The 23,931-nt window shown below is 39.5% G+C and overlaps 1 protein-coding gene across 2 annotated transcripts; it reads right to left on the reverse strand.

Moving 5' to 3' along the window:
• Positions 1-377: 377 nt before the first annotated feature.
• Gm17783 (predicted gene, 17783) lies at positions 378-23,784 on the reverse strand. 2 transcript variants are annotated; one of them, XM_006522827.3, is made up of 7 exons: positions 23,658-23,754; positions 20,139-20,477; positions 19,204-19,503; positions 12,977-13,027; positions 12,118-12,229; positions 3,605-3,728; positions 378-701 (listed from the first exon to the last, which is right to left on the reverse strand). In XM_006522827.3, exons 1-7 carry the CDS (start codon positions 23,719-23,721, stop codon positions 666-668), a joined length of 1,026 nt encoding a protein of 341 aa, XP_006522890.1. In that variant the 5' UTR covers positions 23,722-23,754; the 3' UTR covers positions 378-665. The 2 variants fall into 2 exon arrangements, with proteins under 2 accessions (XP_006522890.1, XP_003085155.2); XM_003085107.4 differs by lacking the exon at positions 12,977-13,027 and having other exon boundaries at positions 381-701; positions 23,658-23,784.
• Positions 23,785-23,931: the final 147 nt, after the last annotated feature.

Below are 23,931 nucleotides of genomic sequence, written 5' to 3' on the forward strand. Positions count from 1 at the left end.
TCTCTGTTGAGAAGTCTAGTGTAATTCTAATAGGTCTGCCTTTATATGTTACTTGACCTTGTTCCCTTACAGCTTTCAGTATCCTTTTTTTGTTTGTGCATTTGGTGTTCTGACTATTATGTGATGGGAGGAATTTCTTCCTGGTCCCATCTGTTTGGTGTTCTGTAGGCTTCTTGTATGTTTATGTGCACCTCTTTCTTTAGGTTAGGAATTTTTTTCTATAATTTTCTTGAAGATGTTTGCTGCCCTTTTGAGTTGGGAATCAACACTCTCTTCTATACCTATTATTCTTAGGTTCAGACTTTTCATTGTGTGCTGGATTTCTTGAATGTTTTGAGTAGGAGCTTTTTGCTTTTTGTATTTTTCTTGACTATTGTGTGGGTATCTTTGGTTTCTTCTATACATGAGATATTCTCTTCTATCTTTTGTATTCTGCTGGCGATGCTTACATTTGTGACTCCTACTGTCTTTCCTTGGCTTTCCATCTCCAGAGTTGTCTCCATTTGTGTGTGTGTTTTTAATGTTTCTATTTCCATTTTTAGATTCTGGACAGTTTTGTTCAATTCCTTTACTTGTTTGATTGTATTATGCCAGGTGTTGGGACTGGGTTTTGGGTTACATCTGTGATCATGGATGTGGGGGTTGATCTGCAACTGGGATGTTTCCTAATTGGGTGGGATTTCAGAGCAGAGGATCTTCTCCTGGCACAGGTGAAAATTGGAATTAGCAATTTTCTTAAAATGATATTTTCCCATACAACAAATCACTTTTTTATGATAAAAAAATAAAACTCAGAATAAAAAGACATTTCTTATACATAATAATATCCTTAATAGCCAGCATTGATAAATATTTTTAAAATTTTAAAAGAAAGATATAAAGTGGTTTTCCCTGATATTTAGCATAAAAGTGAGATATAAAGTTAGAAAACAGAATCCACATAAATATTTGTCTTAGTTAGGGTTACTATTGCTCTGATGAAACACCATGACCAAAAGCAAGTTAGAGACAGGATAGTTTATTAGGCTTCCACTTCTATAACATGGTTCATCACTGAAGAAAGTCAGGACAGAAAATAAAATAGGGCAGAAGCTAGTGTAGAGGCCATGGAGGGGTGCTGCTTAGCTTTCTCCTCATAGCTTGCTCATCCTGATTTCTTATAGAATACAGAACCATCTGCCCAGGGTGGTCATACCCACAATGGGCAACACCCTCCCACATCAGTAATTAATTTAGAAAATGTTCAACAGCTAGATCGTATGGAGGCATTTTCTCAGTTTAGGTCTCCTCCTTTCACATGATTCTAGTTTGTGTCAAGTTGAAATAAACTATCCTGGAAAGCATGATATGTGAGAGATGAACGTCTGCAAGGAGAACTATCAGAATAAATTGGAAGACTGAATCTTTAACATTTAGCAAGGATTCCAAACACAAATTAACTTAAAACACCAAGAAATTACCTCAAACACTAACAGCCACCAAGATTTCACTTTAAAAAAATAAATATCATTCATGAGAGTGAACAAACACAAAGAACCAAGAAATTACAAAAATTGTATACAGAGAAAGACGTGGGCTTTCCTAAATAGGAGCATGTGAATAAACATATAACAAGATAAAGTGAGAGAAATAACATTGGAAGGCATAGCAGACTTCTCACAGTTTTCTACAGCTAAAAATAACAACCATCCAATAGAGTAATTATTAAAGATGCACACACTGAAAAGATAACTTGTATTCATAAATTGGGAGAACTCAAATTATCAAATAACTGTACTACTAAAAGTGGTGCAAAGAGTTGGTACAATTTCCATGACATTCTATCCAGAACAAGCAGAAGAACCCAAGATATTTCTGGGACAGTTCAACCTCATCCCTTTTTAGAGGCACTGTACTTCTTGACTTCAAAATATATCGTGAAGCAGTAGTTCATTACAACAGCATGGCATTTGCAACACACGGGCTCATAGACGAACAGAACAATAGAGAGTGTGATAAACCCATACATCTACAGAGAACTGATTTTCAATAAAGGTGGTAAGGACACACTCAGAGGTACACTCAGATGGACAGTGTTTCTTTTTTTAAAATACTGTCAGAGAAATAGGATAGCCTACAAGGAAAACAGTTATCTATAACGGCAAAGAGACCATCTTCAGAAATGAAGAAAATATTCACAAACCGCATATCTGACAGTTTGATATTTGAAAACTTATAAGGAACTTAAGAACTCAAGAAAAATAAATCACTTGATTTATGAGTAATAAACCTAAATAGACAAATATCAAGGGAGGCATGCAAAGTGGCCAATAACAAGGAAAGGAAAGGAAAGGAAAGGAAAGGAAAGGAAAGGAAAGGAAAGGAAAGGAAAGGAAAGGAAAGGAAAGGAAAGGAACAAAACAGAAAAGAAAAGAAGAAAAGAAAAGAAAAGAAAAGAGAAGAGAAGAGAAGAGAAAAGAAAAGAAAAGAAAAGAAAAGAAAAGAAAAGAAAAGAAAAGAAAAGAAAAGAAAAGAAAAGAAAAGAATGCTTAACATCAGTAATCATCAGAGAAATACAAATAAAAGTTACCAGAAGATAGTAGTTTAGTTCATAAGAATACTTACTATCAAAGACTCCAAAGAAAAAGGCTGTGTGTATGTGAAGAAGGAAAACTTTGCATCTTGTAGGTAAAATGTAACATTAGTATGGTCATTATGGAAGACAGTAAGAAGGCTTCTTTAAAAGGAAAAAACAGAAGTGCTATATAATGAATCTATCCTGTGTGTGTGTGTGTGTGTGTGTGTGTGTGTGTGTGTGATATACACAGAAATATGGAAAAGAAATCGATATATTTAATGAGGAGACATCTGGATTCCCATGTTCTCTGTGGCACTATTCACAACAGGTGAGAAATGAAGCAATACCTATCTATAATGATAAATAGATTAAGAAATTGTAATACAGCCACCTGTATACATATTATTTAGCCACAAAAAGGAAATTCTGGCATTTTTTTCAACCACATGGATGGAACTAGGTGTTCATCCATGTTAAGTAAATAGTCTATGAACACAAAGACAAGTTCTATATAATCTTGTGGGTTCCTGTTAAGGAACCTAAAAAGTCATGTCATAGAGTTGATAATAGAATGGTAGTTCTTAGAGGCTGTATTAGTAGAGGGTAGGAGGGATAAGGAGAGGGTGATCAAAAAGACTAAGCTACAGATAGAGTGAGACTTCTTCGTGATAATGCATAGAAGGGTAATTATAGATATTGATGATAGGCTACATTTCTTTAAACCAAGAGGAAGAGATCTCAAAAAGAAATGATAAATGTCTGTATAAACAGATATGTTTAACATGTTATCAAAATACCTGGTACTACATAAACATCTATAATTTTTATGTATCAGTTCAAATAATACTAATTTTAGTTTCACAACCTAAAGATATTAATATTGATAAAACCTCACTTGAATGTACTGCTTCCTGGAATAGGATTATATAGTAAAACATGTATTTATCTCAGCTTATTTCTAAAATGATAATTGCTACTAGCCAATGCATGATTTAATTTGAAATGATAAATCATAAAAAAAATCTAGTGACATAAAAACATATATACTTCCAATATCTGTCTGGTGGTGTGGGTTATTAGGTTCTCACTCTCTGTTGATGGTGGTGGGGGCATCAGAGTTGATGTTTTATAAGGATCCTGTGTTGGTGATGGTTTAGGCACCTTCTCTGACCTAGAGATAACGTGACAGTTACAGAAATAAACAATACTGACCAAACACTCTTCATGGCAGCACATTGTAAAAGCAGGCTATCAATAAAAATTGAAGACATTCATATACAAATCTTTTTGAAGACATGACCAATATATTGCAACTTGCCTAATGCTTTTAATCTAACCTAATATGAGCAATAGTTTAGGATATATCTCCATGGAGGCCATATCACTATATCACAAAACTTATCCTCTGTACCACAAACCCTAAATTCACACATGCAGATATTTAATTATCATACTCCCTAGGATATAAAGTAGGCATTTAAAAATTACAGTGTTCAAACAGGGCTCTTAATCCTCTCTGCAAAGGTTGTTCTTCCTCTACTTTTGTGCATATTTGTACAAGATTTCTTTAATGCTAAAACCCTTGCCATGAGAAAGATAAGTCTTTTTTTTTTTTCTCTACAGCTGTCACACGGGAAATCTGCCTGTTTTAAACATAAACTTAATCCTGCTCCCTCCTCTTTTCTACTCCTTCTTTTTTTTTTTTTTTTTTTTTTTTTGGCATCATTGGTCATCCAAACTAGTGTAGCATTCTGTTCAAAACACTTCTTTTTTTTTTTCCATTTTTTATTAGGTATTTAACTCATTTACATTTCCAATGCTATACCAAAAGTCCCCCATATCCATCCACCCCCACTCCCCTGCCCACCCACTCCCCCTTTTTGGCCCTGGTGTTCCCCTGTACTGGGGCATATAAAGTTTGCAAGTCCAATGGGCCTCTCTTTCCAGTGATGGCCGACTAGGCCATCTTTTGATATATATGCAGCTAGAGTCAAGAGCTCCGGGGTACTGGTTAGCTCATAATGTTGTTCCACCTATAGGGTTGCAGATCCCTTTAGCTCCTTGGCTACTTTCTCTAGCTCCTCCATTGGGAGCCCTATGATCCATCCATTAGCTGACTGTGAGCATCCACTTCTGTGTTTGCTGGGCCCCGGCATAGTCTCACAAGAGACAGCTACATCTGCGTCCTTTCAATAAAATCTTGCTAGTGTATGCAATGGTGTCAGCGTTTGGATGCTGATTATGGGGTGGATCCCTGGATATGGCAGTCTCTACATGGTCCATCCTTTCATCTCAGCTCCAAACTTTGTCTCTGTAACTCCTTCCATGGGTGTTTTGTTCCCAAATCTAAGGAAGGGCATAGTGTCCACACTTCAGTCTTCATTCTTCTTGAGTTTCATGTGTTTAGCAAATTATATCTTATATCTTGGGTATCCTAGGTTTGGGGCTAATATCCACTTATCAGTGAATACATATTGTGTGAGTTTCTTTGTGAATGTGTTACCTCACTCAGGATGATGCCCTCCAGGTCCATCCATTTGGCTAGGAATTTCATAAATTCATTCATTTTAATAGCTGAGTAGTACTCCATTGTGTAGATGTACCACATTTTCTGTATCCATTCCTCTGTTGAGGGGCATCTAGGTTCTTTCCAGCTTCTGGCTATTATAAATAAGGCTGCTATGAACATAGTGGAGCATGTGTCCTTCTTACCTGTTGGGGCATCTTCTGGATATATGCCCAGGAGAGGTATTGCTGGATCCTCCGGTAGTCCTATGTCCAGTTTTCTGAGGAACCGCCAGACTGATTTCCAGAGTGGTTGTACAAGCCTGCACTCCCACCAACAATGGAGGAGTGTTCCTCTTTCTCCACATCCTCGCCAGCATCTGCTGTCACCTGAATTTTTGATCTTAGCCATTCTGACTGGTGTGAGGTGGAATCTCAGGGTTGTTTTGATTTGCATTTCCCTGATGATTAAGGATGTTGAACATTTTTTCAAGTGCTTCTCTGCCATTCGGTATTCCTCAGGTGAGAATTCTTTGTTCAGTTCTGAGCCCCATTTTTTAATGGGGTTATTTGATTTTCTGAAGTCCACCTTCTTGAGTTCTTTATATATGTTGGATATTAGTCCCCTATCTGATTTAGGATAGGTAAAGATCCTTTCCCAATCTGTTGGTGGTCTTTTTGTCTTATTGACGGTGTCTTTTGCCTTGCAGAAACTTTGGAGTTTCATTAGGTCCCATTTGTCAATTCTCGATCTTACAGCACAAGCCATTGCTGTTCTGTTCAGGAATTTTTCCCCTGTGCCCATATCTTCAAGGCTTTTCCCCACTTTCTCCTCTATAAGTTTCAGTGTCTCTGGTTTTATGTGAAGTTCCTTGATCCACTTAGATTTGACCTTAGTACAAGGAGATAAGTATGGATCGATTCGCATTCTTCTACACGATAACAACCAGTTGTGCCAGCACCAATTGTTGAAAATGCTGTCTTTCTTCCACTGGATGGTTTTAGCTCCCTTGTCGAAGATCAAGTGACCATAGGTGTGTGGGTTCATTTCTGGGTCTTCAATTCTATTCCATTGGTCTACTTGTCTGTCTCTATACCAGTACCATGCAGTTTTTATCACAATTGTTCTGTAGTAAAGCTTTAGGTCTGGCATGCTGATTCCGCCAGAAGTTCTTTTATCCTTGAGAAGACTTTTTGCTATCCTAGGTTTTTTGTTATTCCAGACAAATTTGCAAATTGCTCCTTCCAATTCGTTGAAGAATTGAGTTGGAATTTTGATGGGGATTGCATTGAATCTGTAGATTGCTTTTGGCAAGATAGCCATTTTTACAATGTTGATCCTGCCAATCCATGAGCATGGGAGATCTTTCCATCTTCTGAGATCTTCCTTAATTTCTTTCTTCAGAGATTTGAAGTTTTTATCATACAGATCTTTCACTTCCTTAGTTAGAGTCACGCCAAGATATTTTATATTATTTGTGACTATTGAGAAGGGTGTTGTTTCCCTAATTTCTTTCTCAGCCTGTTTATTCTTTGTATAGAGAAAGGCCATTGACTTGTTTGAGTTTATTTTATATCCAGCTACTTCACCGAAGCTGTTTATCAGGTTTAGGAGTTCTCTGGTAGAATTTTTAGGGTCACTTATATATACTATCATATCATCTGCAAAAAGTGATATTTTGACTTCCTCTTTTCCAATTTGTATCCCCTTGATCTCCTTTTGTTGTCGAATTGCTCTGGCTAATACTTCAAGTACTATGTTGAAAAGGTAGGGAGAAAGTGGGCAGCCTTGTCTAGTCCCTGATTTTAGTGGGATTGCTTCCAGCTTCTCTCCATTTACTTTGATGTTGGCTACTGGTTTGCTGTAGATTGCTTTTATCATGTTTAGGTATGGGCCTTGAATTCCTGATCTTTCCAAAACTTTTATCATGAATGGGTGTTGGATCTTGTCAAATGCTTTTTCTGCATCTAACGAGATGATCATGTGGTTTTTGTCTTTGAGTTTGTTTATATAATGGATTACATTGATGGATTTTCGTATATTAAACCATCCCTGCATCCCTGGAATAAAACCTACTTGGTCAGGATGGATGATTGCTTTAATGTGTTCTTGGATTCGGTTAGCGAGAATTTTATTGAGGATTTTTGCATCGATATTCATAAGAGAAATTGGTCTGAAGTTCTCTATCTTTGTTGGGTCTTTCTGTGGTTTAGGTATCAGAGTAATAGTGGCTTCATAAAATGAGTTGGGTAGAGTACCTTCTACTTCTATTTTGTGAAATAGTTTGTGCAGAATTGGAATTAGATCTTCTTTGAAGGTCTGGTAGAACTCTGCACTAAACCCATCTGGTCCTGGGCTTTTTTTGGTTGGGAGACTATTAATAACTGCTTCTATTTCTTTAGGTGATATGGGACTGTTTAGATGGTCAACTTGATCCTGATTCAACTTTGGTACCTGGTATCTGTCCAGAAATTTGTCCATTTTGTCCAGGTTTTCCAGTTTTGTTGAGTATAGCCTTTTGTAGAAGGATCTGATGGTGTTTTGGATTTCTTCAGGATCTGTTGTTATGTCTCCCTTTTCATTTCTGATTTTGTTAATTAGGATTTTGTCCCTGTGCCCTTTAGTGAGTCTAGCTAAGGGTTTATCTATCTTGTTGATTTTCTCAAAGAACCAACTCCTCGTTTGGTTAATTCTTTGAATAGTTCTTCTTGTTTCCACTTGGTTGATTTCACCCCTGAGTTTGATTATTTCCTTCCGTCTACTCCTCTTGGGTGAATTTGCTTCCTTTTTTTCTAGGGCTTTTAGATGTGTTGTCAAGCTGCTAGTATGTGCTGTCTCCCGTTTCTTCTTGGAGGCACTCAGCGCTATGAGTTTCCCTCTTAGAAATGCTTTCATTGTGTCCCATAGGTTTGGGTACGTTGTGGCTTCATTTTCATTAAACTCTAAAAAGTCTTTAATTTCTTTCTTTATTCCTTCCTTGACCAAGGTATCATTGAGAAGAGTGTTATTCAGTTTCCACGTGAATGTTGGCTTTCCATTATTTATGTTGTTATTGAAGATCAGTCTTAGGCCATGGTGGTCTGATAGGATACATGGGACAATTTCAATATTTTTGTATCTATTGAGGCCTGTTTTGTGACCAATTATATGGTCAATTTTGGAGAAGGTCCCGTGAGGTGCTGAGAAGAAGGTATATCCTTTTGTTTTAGGATAAAATGTTCTGTAGATATCTGTCAGGTCCATTTGTTTCATAACTTCTGTTAGTTTCACTGTGTCCCTGTTTAGTTTCTGTTTCCACGATCTGTCCTTTGAAGAAAGTGGTGTGTTGAAGTCTCCCACTATTATTGTGTGAGGTGCAATGTATGCTTTGAGCTTTACTAAAGTGTCTCTAATGAATGTGGCTGCCCTTGCATTTGGTGCGTAGATATTCAGAATTGAGAGTTCCTCTTGGAGGATTTTACCTTTGATGAGTATGAAGTGTCCCTCCTTGTCTTTTTTGATAACTTTGGGTTGGAAGTCGATTTTATCCGATATTAAAATGGCTACTCCAGCTTGTTTCTTCAGTCCATTTGCTTGGAAAATTGTTTTCCAGCCTTTCACTCTGAGGTAGTGTCTGTCTTTTTCCCTGAGATGGGTTTCCTGTAAGCAGCAGAATGTTGGGTCCTGTTTGTGTAGCCAGTCTGTTAGTCTATGTCTTTTTATTGGGGAATTGAGTCCATTGATATTAAGAGATATTAAGGAAAAGTAATTGTTGCTCCCTTTTATTTTTGTTGTTAGAGTTGGCATTCTGTTCTTGTGGCTGTCTTCTTTTTGGTTTGTTGAATGATTACTTTCTTGGTTGTTCTAGGGCGTGATTTCCGTCCTTGTATTGCTTCTTTTCTGTTATTATCCTTTGAAGGGCTGGATTCGTGGAAAGATATTGTGTGAACTTGGTTTTGTCGTGGAATACTTTGGTTTCTCCATCTATGGTAATTGAGAGTTTGGCCGGGTATAGTAGCCTGGGCTGGCATTTGTGTTCTCTTAGTGTCTGTATAACATCTGTCCAGGCTCTTCTGGCTTTCATAGTCTCTGGTGAAAAGTCTGGTGTAATTCTGATAGGCCTTCCTTTATATGTTACTTGACCTTTCTCCCTTACTGCTTTTAATATTCTATCTTTATTTAGTGCATTTGTTGTTCTGATTATTATGTGTCGGGAGGAATTTCTTTTCTGGTCCAGTCTATTTGGAGTTCTGTATGCTTCTTGTATGATCATGGGCATCTCTTTTTTTATGTTTGGGAAGTTTTCTTCTATTATTTTGTTGAAGATATTAGCTGGCCCTTTAAGTTGAAAATCTTCATTCTCATCAATTCCTATTATCCGTAGGTTTGGTCTTCTCATTGTGTCCTGGATTACCTGGATGTTTTGAGTTAGGATCCTTTTGCATTTTGTATTTTCTTTGACTGTTGTGTCGATGTTCTCTATGGAATCTTCTGCACCTGAGATTCTCTCTTCCATTTCTTGTATTCTGTTGCTGATGCTCGCATCTATGGTTCCAGATCTCTTTCCTAGGGTTTCTATCTCCAGCGTTGCCTCGCTTTGGGTTTTCTTTATTGTGTCTACTTCCCCTTTTAGTTCTAGTATGGTTTTGTTCATTTCCATCACCTGTTTGGCTGTGTTTTCCTGCTTTTCTTTAAGAGCCTGTAACTCTTTAGCAGTGCTCTCCTGTAAATCTTTAAGTGACTTATGAAAGTCCTTCTTGATGTCCTCTATCATCATCATGAGAAATGTTTTTAAATCTGGGTCTAGATTTTCGGTTGTGTTGGGGTGCCCAGGACTAGGTGGGGTGGGAGTGCTGCGTTCTGATGATGGTGAGTGGTCTTGATTTCTGTTAGTAGGATTCTTACGTTTGCCTTTCGCCATCTGGTAATCTCTGAAGCTAGCTGTTTTAGTTGTCACTGTTAAGAGCTTCTTCTTCAGGTGACTCTGTTAGCCTCTATGAGCAGACCTGGAGGGTAGCACTCTCCTTAGTTTCAGTGGGCAGAGTATTCTCTGCAGGCAAGCTCTCTTCTTGCAAGGCAGGTACCCAGATATCTGGTGTTCGAACCAGACTCCTGGCAGAAGTTGTGTTCCACTCACTAGAGGTCTTAGGATCACGTGTGGAATCCTGTGTGGGCCCTTGCGGGTGTCAGGCGACTCAGCTGGCAAGGTAGCCCGGGGCTCGAGTGGAGTGGAAGGGGTTTGTGCCCCAGATCAAGCCCGGGTAGCCTGCTTCCCTATGTACAGCAGTCTCAAGTTCCGCGCGATTGGATTGGGGCAGGCACTGTGATCCACTCACCAGAGGTCTTAGGGTCCCGTGGGGAGTCCTGTGTGGACCCTTGCGGGTGTTGGGCAAGACTCTGCTGGCAAGGTAGCCCGGGGCTCGAGTCTCGAGTCGAGCGGAAGGGACTTGTGCCCCAGATCAGGCCCGGGTAGCCTGCTTCCCTATGTACCGCAGTCTGGAGTTCCGCGCGATTGGATTGGGGCAGGCACTGTGGTCCACTCACCAGAGGTCTTAGGGTCCCGTGAGGAGTCCCGTGTGGGCCCTTGCGGGTGTTGGGCAAGACTCTGCTGGCAAGGTAGCCCGGGGCTCGAGTCTCGAGTCGAGCGGAAGGGACTTGTGCCTCAAAACACTTCTTAATTCTTGCCTTCTACCGCATCTCTCCCACCTCCCAGAGAAAGAGACTTCTGAATTAATTAGACATGAAACTCTCCAGCCTCTTTGATTTATGTGCTTCCAGGGCTTGAGATAATGCAGCACAAAATCTCACAGTATCTTTTTACATTTAAATATATGACAGTAGAACAAATCACATGCTGATGATTATGTCTATAGTTTCTGCTGTCACTCACTAGTATTTTCCTATTTATATTTTCCTCACATTACATATTGCTGCCCACCAGGGGAGCTGGAAACATGGCTGAATATTTTATTCTATTAATCCTATAAAGTAGGCTTACCATTTCACCTTACACCTCATCTGGACCTACCTCAGACTTCTTGTTTCTGTCCCTTTGTTTTTTGTTTGTTTGTTTGTTTGTTTGTTTGTTTTATGGTTTTGACACTCAGGTACTCTTTCCATCTGCAGTCCTGACCTTATGTTCTCATTTCACCTTACACCTCATCTGGGCCTACCTCAGACTTCTTGTTTCTGTCCCTTTGTTTTTTGTTTGTTTGTTTGTTTGTTTGTTTGTTTGTTTGTTTTATGGTTTTGACACTCAGGTACTCTTTCCATCTGCAGTCCTGACCTTATGTTCTCTCCTGTAAAAATCTATTCTCAATAATGAGTCTTAAACTTGGACTGAAGAAATGGCTCAGCAGTTTAGACCATTTGGTGCTGGTTCAGAGACCCTGGTTCAGTTTCTAGCACCCATAGGGAGTTTTCATAACTGATTGTAACTCAAGTTTCGAGACCTTTTCTGGTCTCCACGCACAGGAGACACACATGTAGTATACACATACAGACACGCACGTGTACACACACACACACACACACACAGGCAAAACACACAAACACATAAAATAAAAATAAACAAATATATTCTTTAAAAAAGACTAATAGTCAATTCACTATTTAAAAAAAAAGCTTGTCAACAGTCTACTTTTTATAATCCTCTGATGTCAGAAAATGTGCAGCTCATGGAAAAGATTTCCTTGAATATTCTCTTCATGGTGCATTTTTTAAGACCCCTAAGAATTTTAAAAAATAACAACCCATAAGCCAGGCTGTGGTGATGCTTGCCTTTAATCCCAGCACTTGGGAGGCAGAGGCAGGCAGATTTCTGAGGCCAGCCTGGTCTACAAAGTGAGTTCCAGGTCAGCCAGGGCTATGCAGAGAAACCCTGTCTTGAAACCACCCCCCCAAAAAAAACCCCAAGAAACAAAACCAAAAAAAAACAAAAAAAAACAAAAAAAAAACAAAAAAAACAACCAACCAACCAAGCAAGCAAAACAAGAGTAATAGCAGAAACTAACAACCCCCAACTAGCTCTATTGTACTTAACCTCTCTGTCACATCCAGTTATCCTATATCTTACCTTTTCTTTTGGAAATAAATATAGAGAACAGCACTGATGATGCACGAAACAAAAAACAAAATGATGAATGCAATTGCAGTTATCATCCAGTTTAAACAAGGATTCGTGGTACCTGAAAAACATGAACCAGAACACATTATTTCTCTTTTTACACTGTACTGATATCTTGGGGCCTTGAATTTGTAAAGCTTTCTTGTCTTGCTACAGATTAATTGACATTCAGATTCATGCTATAACAGGCTTTGCCGTTACCATGGAATAAAAAGTAAGATCCTGAATGGCAGTTGCTACTTCTCTTTATAATTAGGAGTGTGCATCTTTCTCAGTGAGGCAGTATGGCATTACTTTTAACTGAACCAATGTGGTTTTATCTGGTTTTTACTATTGTTTTTCAATAAGATTTTACATAACCATTTTAGAGAGGTGGAGGAGATTGAATGTGAAGAATTTTACATGGTAATACGAACTCTTTTCTGAAGGTAATTCCGACAAAGCAGAAAAACTACTTTTGGAATTTCACCAGAATGAGAAATTCACATCGCTAATATTTAAAATAAAATGAGCAAGGCATAATGTTTTTCTGAATTGATAAATTGCTTATTATTGACATTTGCATTTTAATAATTAAAATCAACCATAATAAAACAGAGAATAGGTTTATAAAAGATACTTATGGCATTTAATTCATATAATCCAGTTTTATGAGTTGGGCGCACTGACCAGAAAAAGGATCTGGACAACTTGAGTTTCAATTAACAAACATAATACAAATACTTATCTCTAACATTTCTTGAGAATCTTTAAAAACAACATTAATATAAAATGGTTAAATGAAAAGCAGCAAAAATATTGGCATGACCTTCAGTGTGAGGAATCGGATAACATGGAACATGAAGCAAAGCATGAGCGCCTAGGGTACAGGATGAAGACAATTAGTGAAAGAAATGAGAGAATACTTTCTCACTTTTATCCCCAAATACAACTGAAAAGGAAAAACTCTCTTAAAATAGGTAATGAAGAAAATCTTTTGAAAACACAAGTAATTTTAGCCCATCAACCTCCATGCCTGGTGGAACAAGGACTCGGGGCTCCCCACACCCTTCTGCTGTACTGTTTTCTTCTTACACATCCAGGGAACGTAGGAAACCTTGCCTGCAGTTGTGTATCCAGTTCCCTGGTGACACCCATCGCTCAGTGGATATTGCCACTGATGACCCTGGTTAAAATAAGTGGGTCATGAAGCCAAAAGTTATGAACCCGCAAGAGTAAGCCGTGGGAAGAAGAGGTGTGGAGTGGAATGATGGGAGTGGGAGAGACACAAGAAGCTAGGGGAGAGGAATCAGAATTCATTGATATGCGTGTGAGATTTCCAAAGATGTATCTTAACTAAAAATGAACAATTTCTGAAAACAAATTTTAAATTAAAAGCTTGCTTCTCCCTAAAGAAATGTTCAAAGTCCTTAGTGATCAGAGAAATGCAAATCAAAACTACACTGGGATTCTACCTTACACCATTCAGAATGGTTAAGATCATGGTGGCTCATGCCTTTAATCCCAGCATTTGAGAGGCAGAGGCAGGTGGATTTCTGAGTTCAAGTCAGCCTGGTCTACAGAGTGAGTTCCAGGACAGTCAGGGCTACACAGAGAAACCTTGTCTTGAAAAAAACCAAAACCAAAACCAAAACAAAACACTCTCAACACATGTTGGAGAGGATGTTTGGAGAAAAAGGAACACTCCTCCATTGCTGGTAGGATTGCAAACTGTTACAACCACTCTAGAAATTTATCTGGAGGTTCCTCAGAAAACTGGAAATAGATCTACCTGAAGACCCAGCTATATCACTCTTGGGAATATACCCAAAAGATGCCCCACCATGACACAGGGGCACATGTTCCACTATGTTCATAGCAGCCTTATTTGTGATAGCCAGAAGATGGAAACAACCTAGATGTCCCACCCAGCTATATCACTCTTGGGAATATACCCAAAAGATGCCCCACCATGACACAGGGGCACATGTTCCAATATGTTCATAGCAGCCTTATTTGTGATAGCCAGAAGATGGAAACAACCTAGATGTCCCACAACAGAAGAATGGATACATCTTGAGTTTTTCAGGCAAATTGATGGACCTAGAAAATATCATCCTGAGTGAGGTAACTCAGACCCAAAAGGTACTCATAGTAAGTGTATATTAGTGAAAAAAAAATACAGAATACCCAAGATACAGTCCACAAAACTCAAAAAGGTCAACAAGCTGAAGTGTTCAAGTGAGGACTCCTCCATCCTACTTGGGAGAGAGAAGAAAGCAATTACAAGTGAGGATCTGAGGGAGGGATCTGGGAGGGAAAGTGGACAGGGTAGGTGGGGAGTGGGGGCGGGAGGGGGTGAAAGAGTGGAACCTGATCTGATATTGGGTGAGGGAAAAGGACTGAAGCCCTGAGGGCCAGAAGAAAGAATGTAAACAGGCAACCTCTGGAAATAGGAGGTTGGGGTTGACCCTCCAGAATGCACCAGAGACCTGGGAAGTGAGAGACTCCCAGGACTCAAAGGGAGGGATCTTAGATGAAATGCCTGACAGTAGGGAGAGGGAACTTATAGAGCCCACCTCCAGCAGGAAGACAGGACATCAAATGAGGGATGGGGTTGCCATCCCACAGTCTCATCTCTGATCCATAATTGTTCCTGTCTGAAAGAATTACAGGAATGGAAATGGAGAAGTGCCTAAGGAAAAGAAGGTCCAGTGACAGGCCCAAAGTGGGATCAAGCTCAAGGGGAGGTCCCAAGGCCTGACACTATTACTGAGGCTATGGAGTGCTCACAAAAAGAGATCTATCATGACTGCCCTCTGAAAGCCCCAACAAGCAGTTGAAAGAGTCAGATGCAGATATTTGCACCCAACCAATGGACAGAAGCAGCTGACCCCAATTGTGGAATTAGGGAAGGCTTAAGGAAGCTGAGGAGAAGGGCAATCCTGTAGGAAGATCAGCAATCTCAATTAATCTGGACCCCCGAGATCTCTCAAACACTGGACCACCAAACAGACAGCACACACCAGCTGATATGAGGCCCCCAACACACATACAGTAGAGGACTTCCGGGTCTGTGTACATCCAGAGAAGATGCACTTAACCCTCAAGAGACTGGAGGCCCCAGGGGAATTTAGAGGTCAGGTGGGGCAGGGGGTTGGGTCAACCATGTGGAGACAGGGTGTAGTGGGGAGTTGTGGGATGTGAAGCAGATGGGGGGTGGATGGGGGGGGTACAGGGAATGGAATATGGAGTGTAAAAAATAAAAATAAAATAAAAATTAAAAAATAAAAGCTTTCTTCTCAAAAGAAGGGAAAGTACCATAGAAGAACTTGAAGAAAATGTTTATACCACCCCCCCCCCAGAAAATATGAACAAAAGAAAAACGTCATGGATATTAAGATGAAGTAAAATCCTAACCCAGATTGTTTAATGTACTTTAGTGATGAAATTCTTCATGAAATGAGAATACATTCACAATTTACTGATGATTAGTGATTCTCCTTGGTTCCTGGGCTAATGTGACCAAATTAAGGGAAAGTTACATATTTCTCACTAGTTTATACAATCCAGCTGTCAATCATCCTATCCTAATATGGGAATAGAGAAGAAAAGGTCTCATTAACCAAATCATATTATTTCAGTCTTTCACCTCATTCTTGATATAGTAATTTCATGAGAACTGTCAATATACAGGAGTAGAAACATGACCGATAGCCAGAGGTTTACTGCACTCGGTGTCACCAAGTGAGGGTCTGGAAACTCTGTCAGCTTGCACTGTATAATGGGGAAGGGGAAACGCACAGAACTTCCTTATCCTTCTTTTAATTTTCAATAACCTGCTTGTCTTTCACCAGAGAGTACTGTTATATTTATCTCAAGCATAGTACAATTCATATTAATTTTGTGGTCTATTTAATCATCTAAGCCTTATTCTCCCTTGGAGAATAATTTGGATCCCTTTATTGTAGACTCTGATGGTGAAGCTCCTTATATGTCATATGTTCATAGTTAAAACTGAATTTTGTCCCAGTGGTGTTGCCATAGCTTTGCATCTGAAGTTCAGCAAACATGAAGACTCCAGGCTTTTCATACCTGTTTCTTTCAGACTCTAGGATGTATGCAAGGAAAAAGCAGAGAAGGCAAATCCCTGTAACACATTTCACCTACTGACAAGCTTTGCTTTGTAAAGGCTAAGGTCTTAAGAAGGGGAATATTTTACTAGAATGGGTGCCTGTTTTCTTTAGCACTCTGAAACCTGAAATGCACCTGCTAATTTGAAAAATGTCCAGAAATCAATACCAAGATATACAAGGCTACAAAGCTCAAATGAAAAGCTGATGGTCTGCAGACAGCACATAGTTAATGAAACCCTGCAGCTGAGTGCTTTGGTGGCCACTGGCAATCCAAGGGTGCCTTATTTCATACAGGTATTTATAGTTCCAAATAATTTGTTCATATACCAATGTAGTAGTGCAAATTATAACTACTTAAAAACACACTTTGACCCAATCGGAGGACTATTAAGAAAAAAATCTGACTAGCCAGGTATAATGGTGCACGCCTTTAATCCAAGTATTTCAGAGACACAGGCAGGCAGATCTCTGTGAGTTCAAGGCCAACTTGATATACATAGGGATTTCCAGGACAGCTAGAGCTACATAGTGAGACATTCTCAACCCGCTCCTTCCACAAATGAAAATAAGGAATCTAACAAGCAATATTCAAGAAGATGTGGGGAAAGTGGAATACTAACTCACTGCTAGTGGAGCTACAAATTCTTTGGAAATTGGTAGTGAGGCTTCACAAGCAATTAAAAAGAGAATTACCAAATGGTTCAGCTAGACTCCAGATTCCAGATTCTACCATAGAGGCACTTGTATGTCCATGCTTATTGCTGCTATATTCAGAGCCAAGATGTTCATCAACATACATATATATATATATATATAGATAGATAGATAGATAGATAGATAGATAGATAGATAGATAGATAGATATTATTCAGTTGCAAATAAAATATAAAATCATGGAATTTGTAGAATTTCATCATAATGTAGAATGTTCATGAAAATCATGAACATTAAGAAAGGTAAAAACAAACTCAGAGTGACAAAACCCCTTTATTCTGCCTCATATGTGGATTCTATACAGTGTGTGTGTGTGTGTGTGTGTGTGTGTGTGTGTGTGTGTGTGTACACAGGCCTAACTGTGATTAAAGTCTTTTTTAAAAATCTGGAAAAGAGAATGAGAGAGAGTAATCTTACTAGGTGTATACCTAATAAAAGAGGTGGGATCAGGGTGTGGACACATGGACCCGTGAACCCCGAAAGAGGAAGTAAATTAAGAGTGAGGAGGCTCTAAGGCAGGAGGAACCGGGTGGCAAGGGCATGGGGGAAATGGGAGGAAGGAAAACCACAAAAATTCACGTTGTTTTCAAATATCATAATAAGATATACTGATCTAGACAAGACAATTTTTCCTAATGCTATTCACCTATCTTTGCAGACCACAGCCTAGCATAATCGCCATCAGAGAGGTTTTATCCAGCAACTGATAGAAGCAGATGCAGAGACCCACAGGGAAACACTGGGCAAGGCTCTAGGAATTTTTTGGAATAAGGGAGGAAGGCTGGTAGGAGCCAGAGGGATCAAGAACACCAGAAGAACATGGTTCACAGAATCTACTACCCAGGGCTTATAGGAGCTCACAATCTGGGGCCTGTATGAGTCTGTACCAGGTCCTCTGTATATATGTTATGGTTGTGTAGCTTAGTGTTCTTGTGGGACTCAGGACTGCCTCTGGCTCTTTTGCCTGTTTTTGGAACCCTCTTCTTCCTACTGGGTTACCTCATCCAGCCTTGATATGTGTGTGCCTAGTCTTATTGTAGTCTCTAATGCTATGATTGATTGATATCTATGCGAAGCCTGCTCTTTTCTGAAGAACAATAGAGGAGGGGTGGATTTGAGGGAGAGAGAATGGGAGGAAAGAAGGAAGGGGAAACTGTGGTCAAGATGGAATATATGAGAGACAAAATTAATTAATTAATTAATTAATTAAAAAATAAAATTTTAAAGTGAGGAAGAGCCAATGGCTGTCACCAAATTGATGAAAAGAACAAAACTATCTAACATTAATTAAAATGTTATGAAAAAGTTTAAAAAAAAAACCATATGTGACAGAAAAGTAAAAATGGGTATCATTGCCTCAGATTAAAAAAAAACAAACAAAAACTATGAAAGAAAAAAAAAAGCAAACAAAACACAGGCAAACACAGTAAGGCAAAGAGTATATTTAATGAGCCCTGTTGCAGTATGCACGGTTAAGGTGTCGAGTTATCTATGTTCTTTGATTTGACACTTTAAATAACATCTTTCCCTACAGCACTAGTTGTATTGGTGCTCACGATGTAGACCTGGCTGGCCTTGAACCCACGGAGATTCTTGTGCTTCTACAACCAAGTGCAGGGATTAAAGTGTGTGCGACTGATCCTGGCTTGATTGATTGATTCTTTAATCATGCGCATACTTTACACTGATCTATTTCTTCAAAAATAGCTGGCTTGTATGAATACTTTTCGTAATGGATTTTTAAAAGATAAATCTCTCTTCTCTCCTCTCTCTTTCTTTCATGTGTGTATATGTATGTGTAGGTCTCTGTGTGTGTGTAAGTGCATGCTTGTTTTCGTACATGTTTGTGTGTGTGCGTGTGTGTGTGTGTGTGTGTGTGTGTGTGTGTGTATACTTGCATGTACTATGGAAGCCAGAGACAAACCAAGCTCTCCAACTTGTGGCTTTGTTAACATTATTTATCTTAGAGAATTTAATTGAGAGCAGAGGGTCACTGATTACTCTAGGCTGTCTGGTCAGTGAGTCCTCAGAATTCACCTTCACTTGCCTGCCCAACATTGGAATTAAAAGCACACACCCACAACTGGCTTTTCCTGTGGGCATCAAACGAGTTCTGTGCTTTCATGACAAGCATTTTACAGACTAAGCTGTTTTTCCCGCACCAGCTGCCCCCTCCCCCTTTAACCTCACTGTCACTCTTACTTACCTCCTTGATTGACTGGCAGATGGACTATCTTCTCTTCATTTCTTACGGGGTGAGTCATGGACACAACCAGGTTCTGGAGACCCAGGGACCTTGCAGTTTTCAAAGAGATGTTGTAGATTTTAGTGACAGTCACTGTAGCATTGGCATTCTGAACAAAGTACTCTTGCGGTGCCTGCACTGTGACTTGTGAAGGGTAAATGGAGATTCCAGGGGCAGGCTTTCCCACAGCTGAACAAAGAAGGCTATGAAGATCTTCAGAGCCAGGAGCAGACTGGAGCTCAGTTACTAGTTCAGATACAGCTGAGGCAGAGAGAGAAGCAAAATTACTACAAAAGCAAGTCATACCAAATTCTCTGCTGTGAGGGGTGTGGCCTTTCCCCCAATTTCTATAGGACACACAAATGCTGAAAACACATCCCTGTCTGCTACCTCTTGACAGATGTCACAAAACTTCCAATATCTTTTGCTTTGTCCACTGACTGCTGTTTCAACTTCCATGCATCTATAAATTATATTATATACATCCCAGCACTTTACATTTATAGCAGCATAATACAGAACTTGGGTTCTTACTAGTACTGTGGTTTTGCTTATTTAAGACTGAGAAATACTAATTCCCTTAGTTTTTACCTTCTGTTGTTCTTCTCTGGGATCTCTATCTTTCTTACACTTTCTTCTCCATTTAACACTCTGATACCTTCTGGCTTTTCTCCACTTAATGGAAGCCAGTGCAGCATAATTAAAGAAATGATGGGAGGTGGGAGACAGTGCTGTCTGAGCATACCAAGTTATTAGTTAATCTAATAACTTGGATTAATCATCATTACCTTTTCATTATATAGCTTTCCTTTTCTGAACAACATCCTTAAAAGCTAAAGCTATAACTCCATGAGGTATACCCCCATAATAGGACCCTTGAGAAAGAGGCTCTATACTTAAAATGGTAAGGCAGGTTTGTCCTCCATGGCTGCCTCGTGGAAAAATGTTAAACAGACACTTGTAGCAGGCTTCATCTTCAAATGTCACTCCTTGGATAGTCATGAAGGAGGCGCTGGGTTCCAGAGTCTTACACTGCAGCCTGTTTACATATGGTGGGAGAATCTTTTCTCCATATGTATGGCTGTAAGTGCCAATATTGTGAGGCAAAGAGCCTTGGATTTTCTGCCAGGTGATTTGCAAGACATTTGCCAGACTTGAGAAGTTGCAGAAGAGGGTCACGTTTCTTCCCAAGACAGCTGTTTCATAATTCTTGTGCCTTATTCTCTGTAAAGACCCTGAAAATGAGGTTGAGCATTAAGGAAAATATAGATGCATACTACCCCAGATGTCCTACCAGCACTTCTCTTTGTCTTATGATAACCATTTTTATTACCTCTTCTACACAATAGGAAACGGCACATTCTATACCAAAGATGTATGATTACAAGCAAGTTTGTATCAAATAGTTTTCCAAAAATTCAGTGTATCTAAGCTGTACAAAATTATGAGGAACATCTTAAACACATAAAGCACATTTGTTAGAGAAGCCCTGTGTTCATCAGGAAGATATGGGCTCATGCTTCACATGGGCTGATCTGAAGGACTGTGGTCTTCTAGCAATATTTTACTTTCCTATAGCTCAGCATGTTCAGCTCCATAATAGCCTTAACTGATAGGACCTGACTCACAGTGTCAAATCAACACAAGACCATCTGACAGTTAAAACCACTACAGACATTTTAGTTTTCATAAGTAGTTTGTTCCTTGCCTTCAGTGAAGGACTAAATACACAAGAAAACCCAAATTAGCAGAAGAGGAAGAAGAAGAAGAAGGAGGAGGAGGAGGAGGAGGAGAGGGAAAGATAGAGAGAAAGAAAGAAAGAAAGAAAGAAAGAAAGAAAGAAAGAAGGAAGGAAGGAAGGAAGGAAGGAAGGAAGGAAGGAAGGAAGGAAGGAAAGAAAGAAAGAAAGAAAGAAAGAAAGGAAGAGGAGGAGGAGGAAGAGGTGGAGCAGGAGGAGGAGAGAAGGGAGGAGGAAGAAAAGAAAGAAAGAAAGAAAGAAAGAAAGAAAGAAAGAAAGAAAGAAAGAAAGAAAGAAAGAGGAGGAGGAGGAAGAGGTGGAGCAGGAGGAGGAGAGAAGGGAGGAGGAAGAAAAGAAAGAAAGAAAGAAAGAAAGAAAGAAAGAAAGAAAGAAAGAAAGAAAGAAAGAAGGAAGGAAGGAAGGAAGGAAGGAAGGAAGGAAGGAAGGAAGGAAGGAAGGAAAGAAAGAAAGAAAGAAAGAAAGAAAGAAAGAAAGAAAGAAAGAAAGAAAGAAAGAAAGAAAGAAAAGAAAGAAAGAAAGGAAGGAAGGAAGAGGAGGAGGAGGAAGAGGTGGAGCAGGAGGAGGAGAGAAGGGAGGAGGAAGAAAAGAAAGAAAGAAAGAAAGAAAGAAAGAAAGAAAGAAAGAAAGAAAGAAAGAAAGAAAGGAAGGAAGGAAGGAAGGAAGGAAGGAAGGAAGGAAGGAAGGAAGGAAGGAAGGAAGGAAGAAAAAAGAAAGAAAGAAAGAGAAAGAGAGAGAGGAAGGAAGGAAGGAAGGAAGGAAGGAAGGAAGGAAGGAAGGAAGGAAGGGACAATCAAGCTGCCGTCACTGATTCATGACGGTTTCTACACTGCGTAGTCCCTTGCCAGCATTTGTTTCCAGGTTCCCTTTCTCTTTACTGTAAAGAGATAGAGATCTTTCTCATTATGCATTTTATTTACTAACTTAGTCTTTACTGTTGCTAGGGATTGAACCTCATGCTAATAAAAAGCTTTATCATTAAACCTCAGCCTCTCTTTTTCCCTCTTGTTTTTCTTTTCTTTTTTAACTGTATTTATTTATTTATTTATTTATTTATTTATTTATTTATTTATTTATTTATTTACATTTTAAAATGTTTTCCCCCTTCCTGGTTTCCCCTCCACAAACCTTGTATCCTCTCCCCTCTGATTCTATGAGGGTGCTCCCTCACCCCACTCACCCACTCCTGCCTCACTGCCCTAGCATTCCCCTACACTGGGGCATCAAGCTTCCACAGGACCAAAGGCCTCCCATTCTATTGATTCCATATAGGGCCATCCTCTGCTACATATGCAGCTGGAGCCATGGGTCCCTCCATGTGTACTCTTTGCTTGGTAATTTAGTCTCTGTGAGCTCAGGGGGGTCTGGTTGATTGATATTATTGTTCCTCCTATGGGTTGCAAACCTGTTTAGCTCCTTCAGTCCTTCCCTAACTCTTCCATTAGGGTCCCTGTGGTCAATACGATGGTTGGCTGTAAGCATCTGCATCTATATTGGTCAGGCTCTGGCAGAGCCTTTCAGGAGACAGTTATACCAGGCTCCTGTCAGCAAGTATTTCTTGGCATCAGCAATAGTGTCTGTCTGCCCCTCTTTGGGTTGACCATGATTTTTGCTTCCTCTCCTAAAATATTTTTTTAAAGATTATATCCTAGGTTTTTAATTAGCTTGTGGTGGGGATATGTGCCCTTGAGTGCAGGTACCGACAGAAGATAAGGGGTCTTTGGATCCCCTGGAGGTTGATTGGCAGGCGCTTGTGAGCCTGGTGATGTGGGTGTTTCCAATAGAACAGGGGTCCTCCAAAAGTGTATCATTTGCTCTTAACTCTTAACCACTGAACCACCTGTATAGATCATTAACCCCAACTCTTAAAGGTTCATCATAGATGCATATAATCACCTTAACATGAAGCCAACTGATAGCTTTAATGCTCTCCATTCAGTCACTCAGTACGAGCAGAAAATAATAGGATGATGTGACATAAATTCTCAAATTAGGTCCGCTTGCAATGATAGACAAATCCAGAGAGCAGATTATTTACATAACAAAAACATCTTAATGAACATGAAGAGACTTGAGACAAGTCTGTCTCAGATTTAAAACATGTGTGCTGCTCAACTGTGAACACGGCCATAACTCTAAGAAGCAGGCAGACACATGTGGAGAGGTCCTTTCCGTCTAGCAGATATGCTGCCTTTAAAGTTACACAGGACAGACATCATATATTACAGGAAACTATCTAGTTTCAGCAAGGTGTGCACACCTCAGAAGCTGTGTGCCCATCTTCATTCACACTTCCCCCACTTTCTGTAGTCACTATTTTAAATATATTAACACTACCTGATTTGCTAGCTGTGAGAGTATACACATCTATGGTGAGCACACAGAACCAAGCACATGTCCCTCTTTTTTTTAATTAGGTTTTTTCCTCATTTACATTTCCACTGTTATCCCAAAAGTCCCCCATACCCTCCTCCCCACTCCCCTACCCATCCACTCCCACTTTTTGGCCCTGGCGTTCCCCTGTACTGGGGCATATAAAGTTTGCAAGTCCAATGGGCCTCTGTCCCTCTTAACTACTTGTGTCATAGTAAATGGCCTGCCATGTAGTATTTGTTTGCCATTGACTTCCAGCTAAATCTGTAAAAGAAAATAGAGTTACCTGATTCTTGTGCACAGGGAGGAAGCATTAAGAGGTGGAGAATGCAATGAAGTAAAAAGTCCATTGAATCTGTGCATGGAGTTGCTTCCTAGCTGAACTTCCAACGGACAATGTAATTTCCTCCTACTTTTTCCCGCCAAAAGAAGTTATTCATTACCTCATTAATTGCTCTCACAAACCAGCCTGATTTGTAAAGAACAGCATTAAAACTAATAGCTAGAGAAGTACTTTGAAGGAAGATGGATGAAACATTCCATCCACATAGAATCAAAAT

The sequence above is a fragment of the Mus musculus genome, chromosome 16, assembly GCF_000001635.26.
Source record: "Mus musculus strain C57BL/6J chromosome 16, GRCm38.p6 C57BL/6J".
NCBI classification, from domain to species: Eukaryota; Metazoa; Chordata; class Mammalia; order Rodentia; family Muridae; genus Mus; species Mus musculus.

Coding starts and splice junctions, on each gene's coding strand:
- Gm17783 (XM_006522827.3), bottom strand. CDS start 23,721: ATGGACTTTTTACTTCATTGCATTCTCCACCTCTTAATGCTTCCTCCC. Junction 12,230..12,976: donor TCCGATTCCTCACACTGAAG/GTCATGCCAATA, acceptor CATGTTTTTCAG/GTACCACGAATCCTTGTTTA. Junction 3,729..12,117: donor ATTTATTTCCAAAAGAAAAG/GTAAGATATAGG, acceptor CGTTATCTCTAG/GTCAGAGAAGGTGCCTAAAC.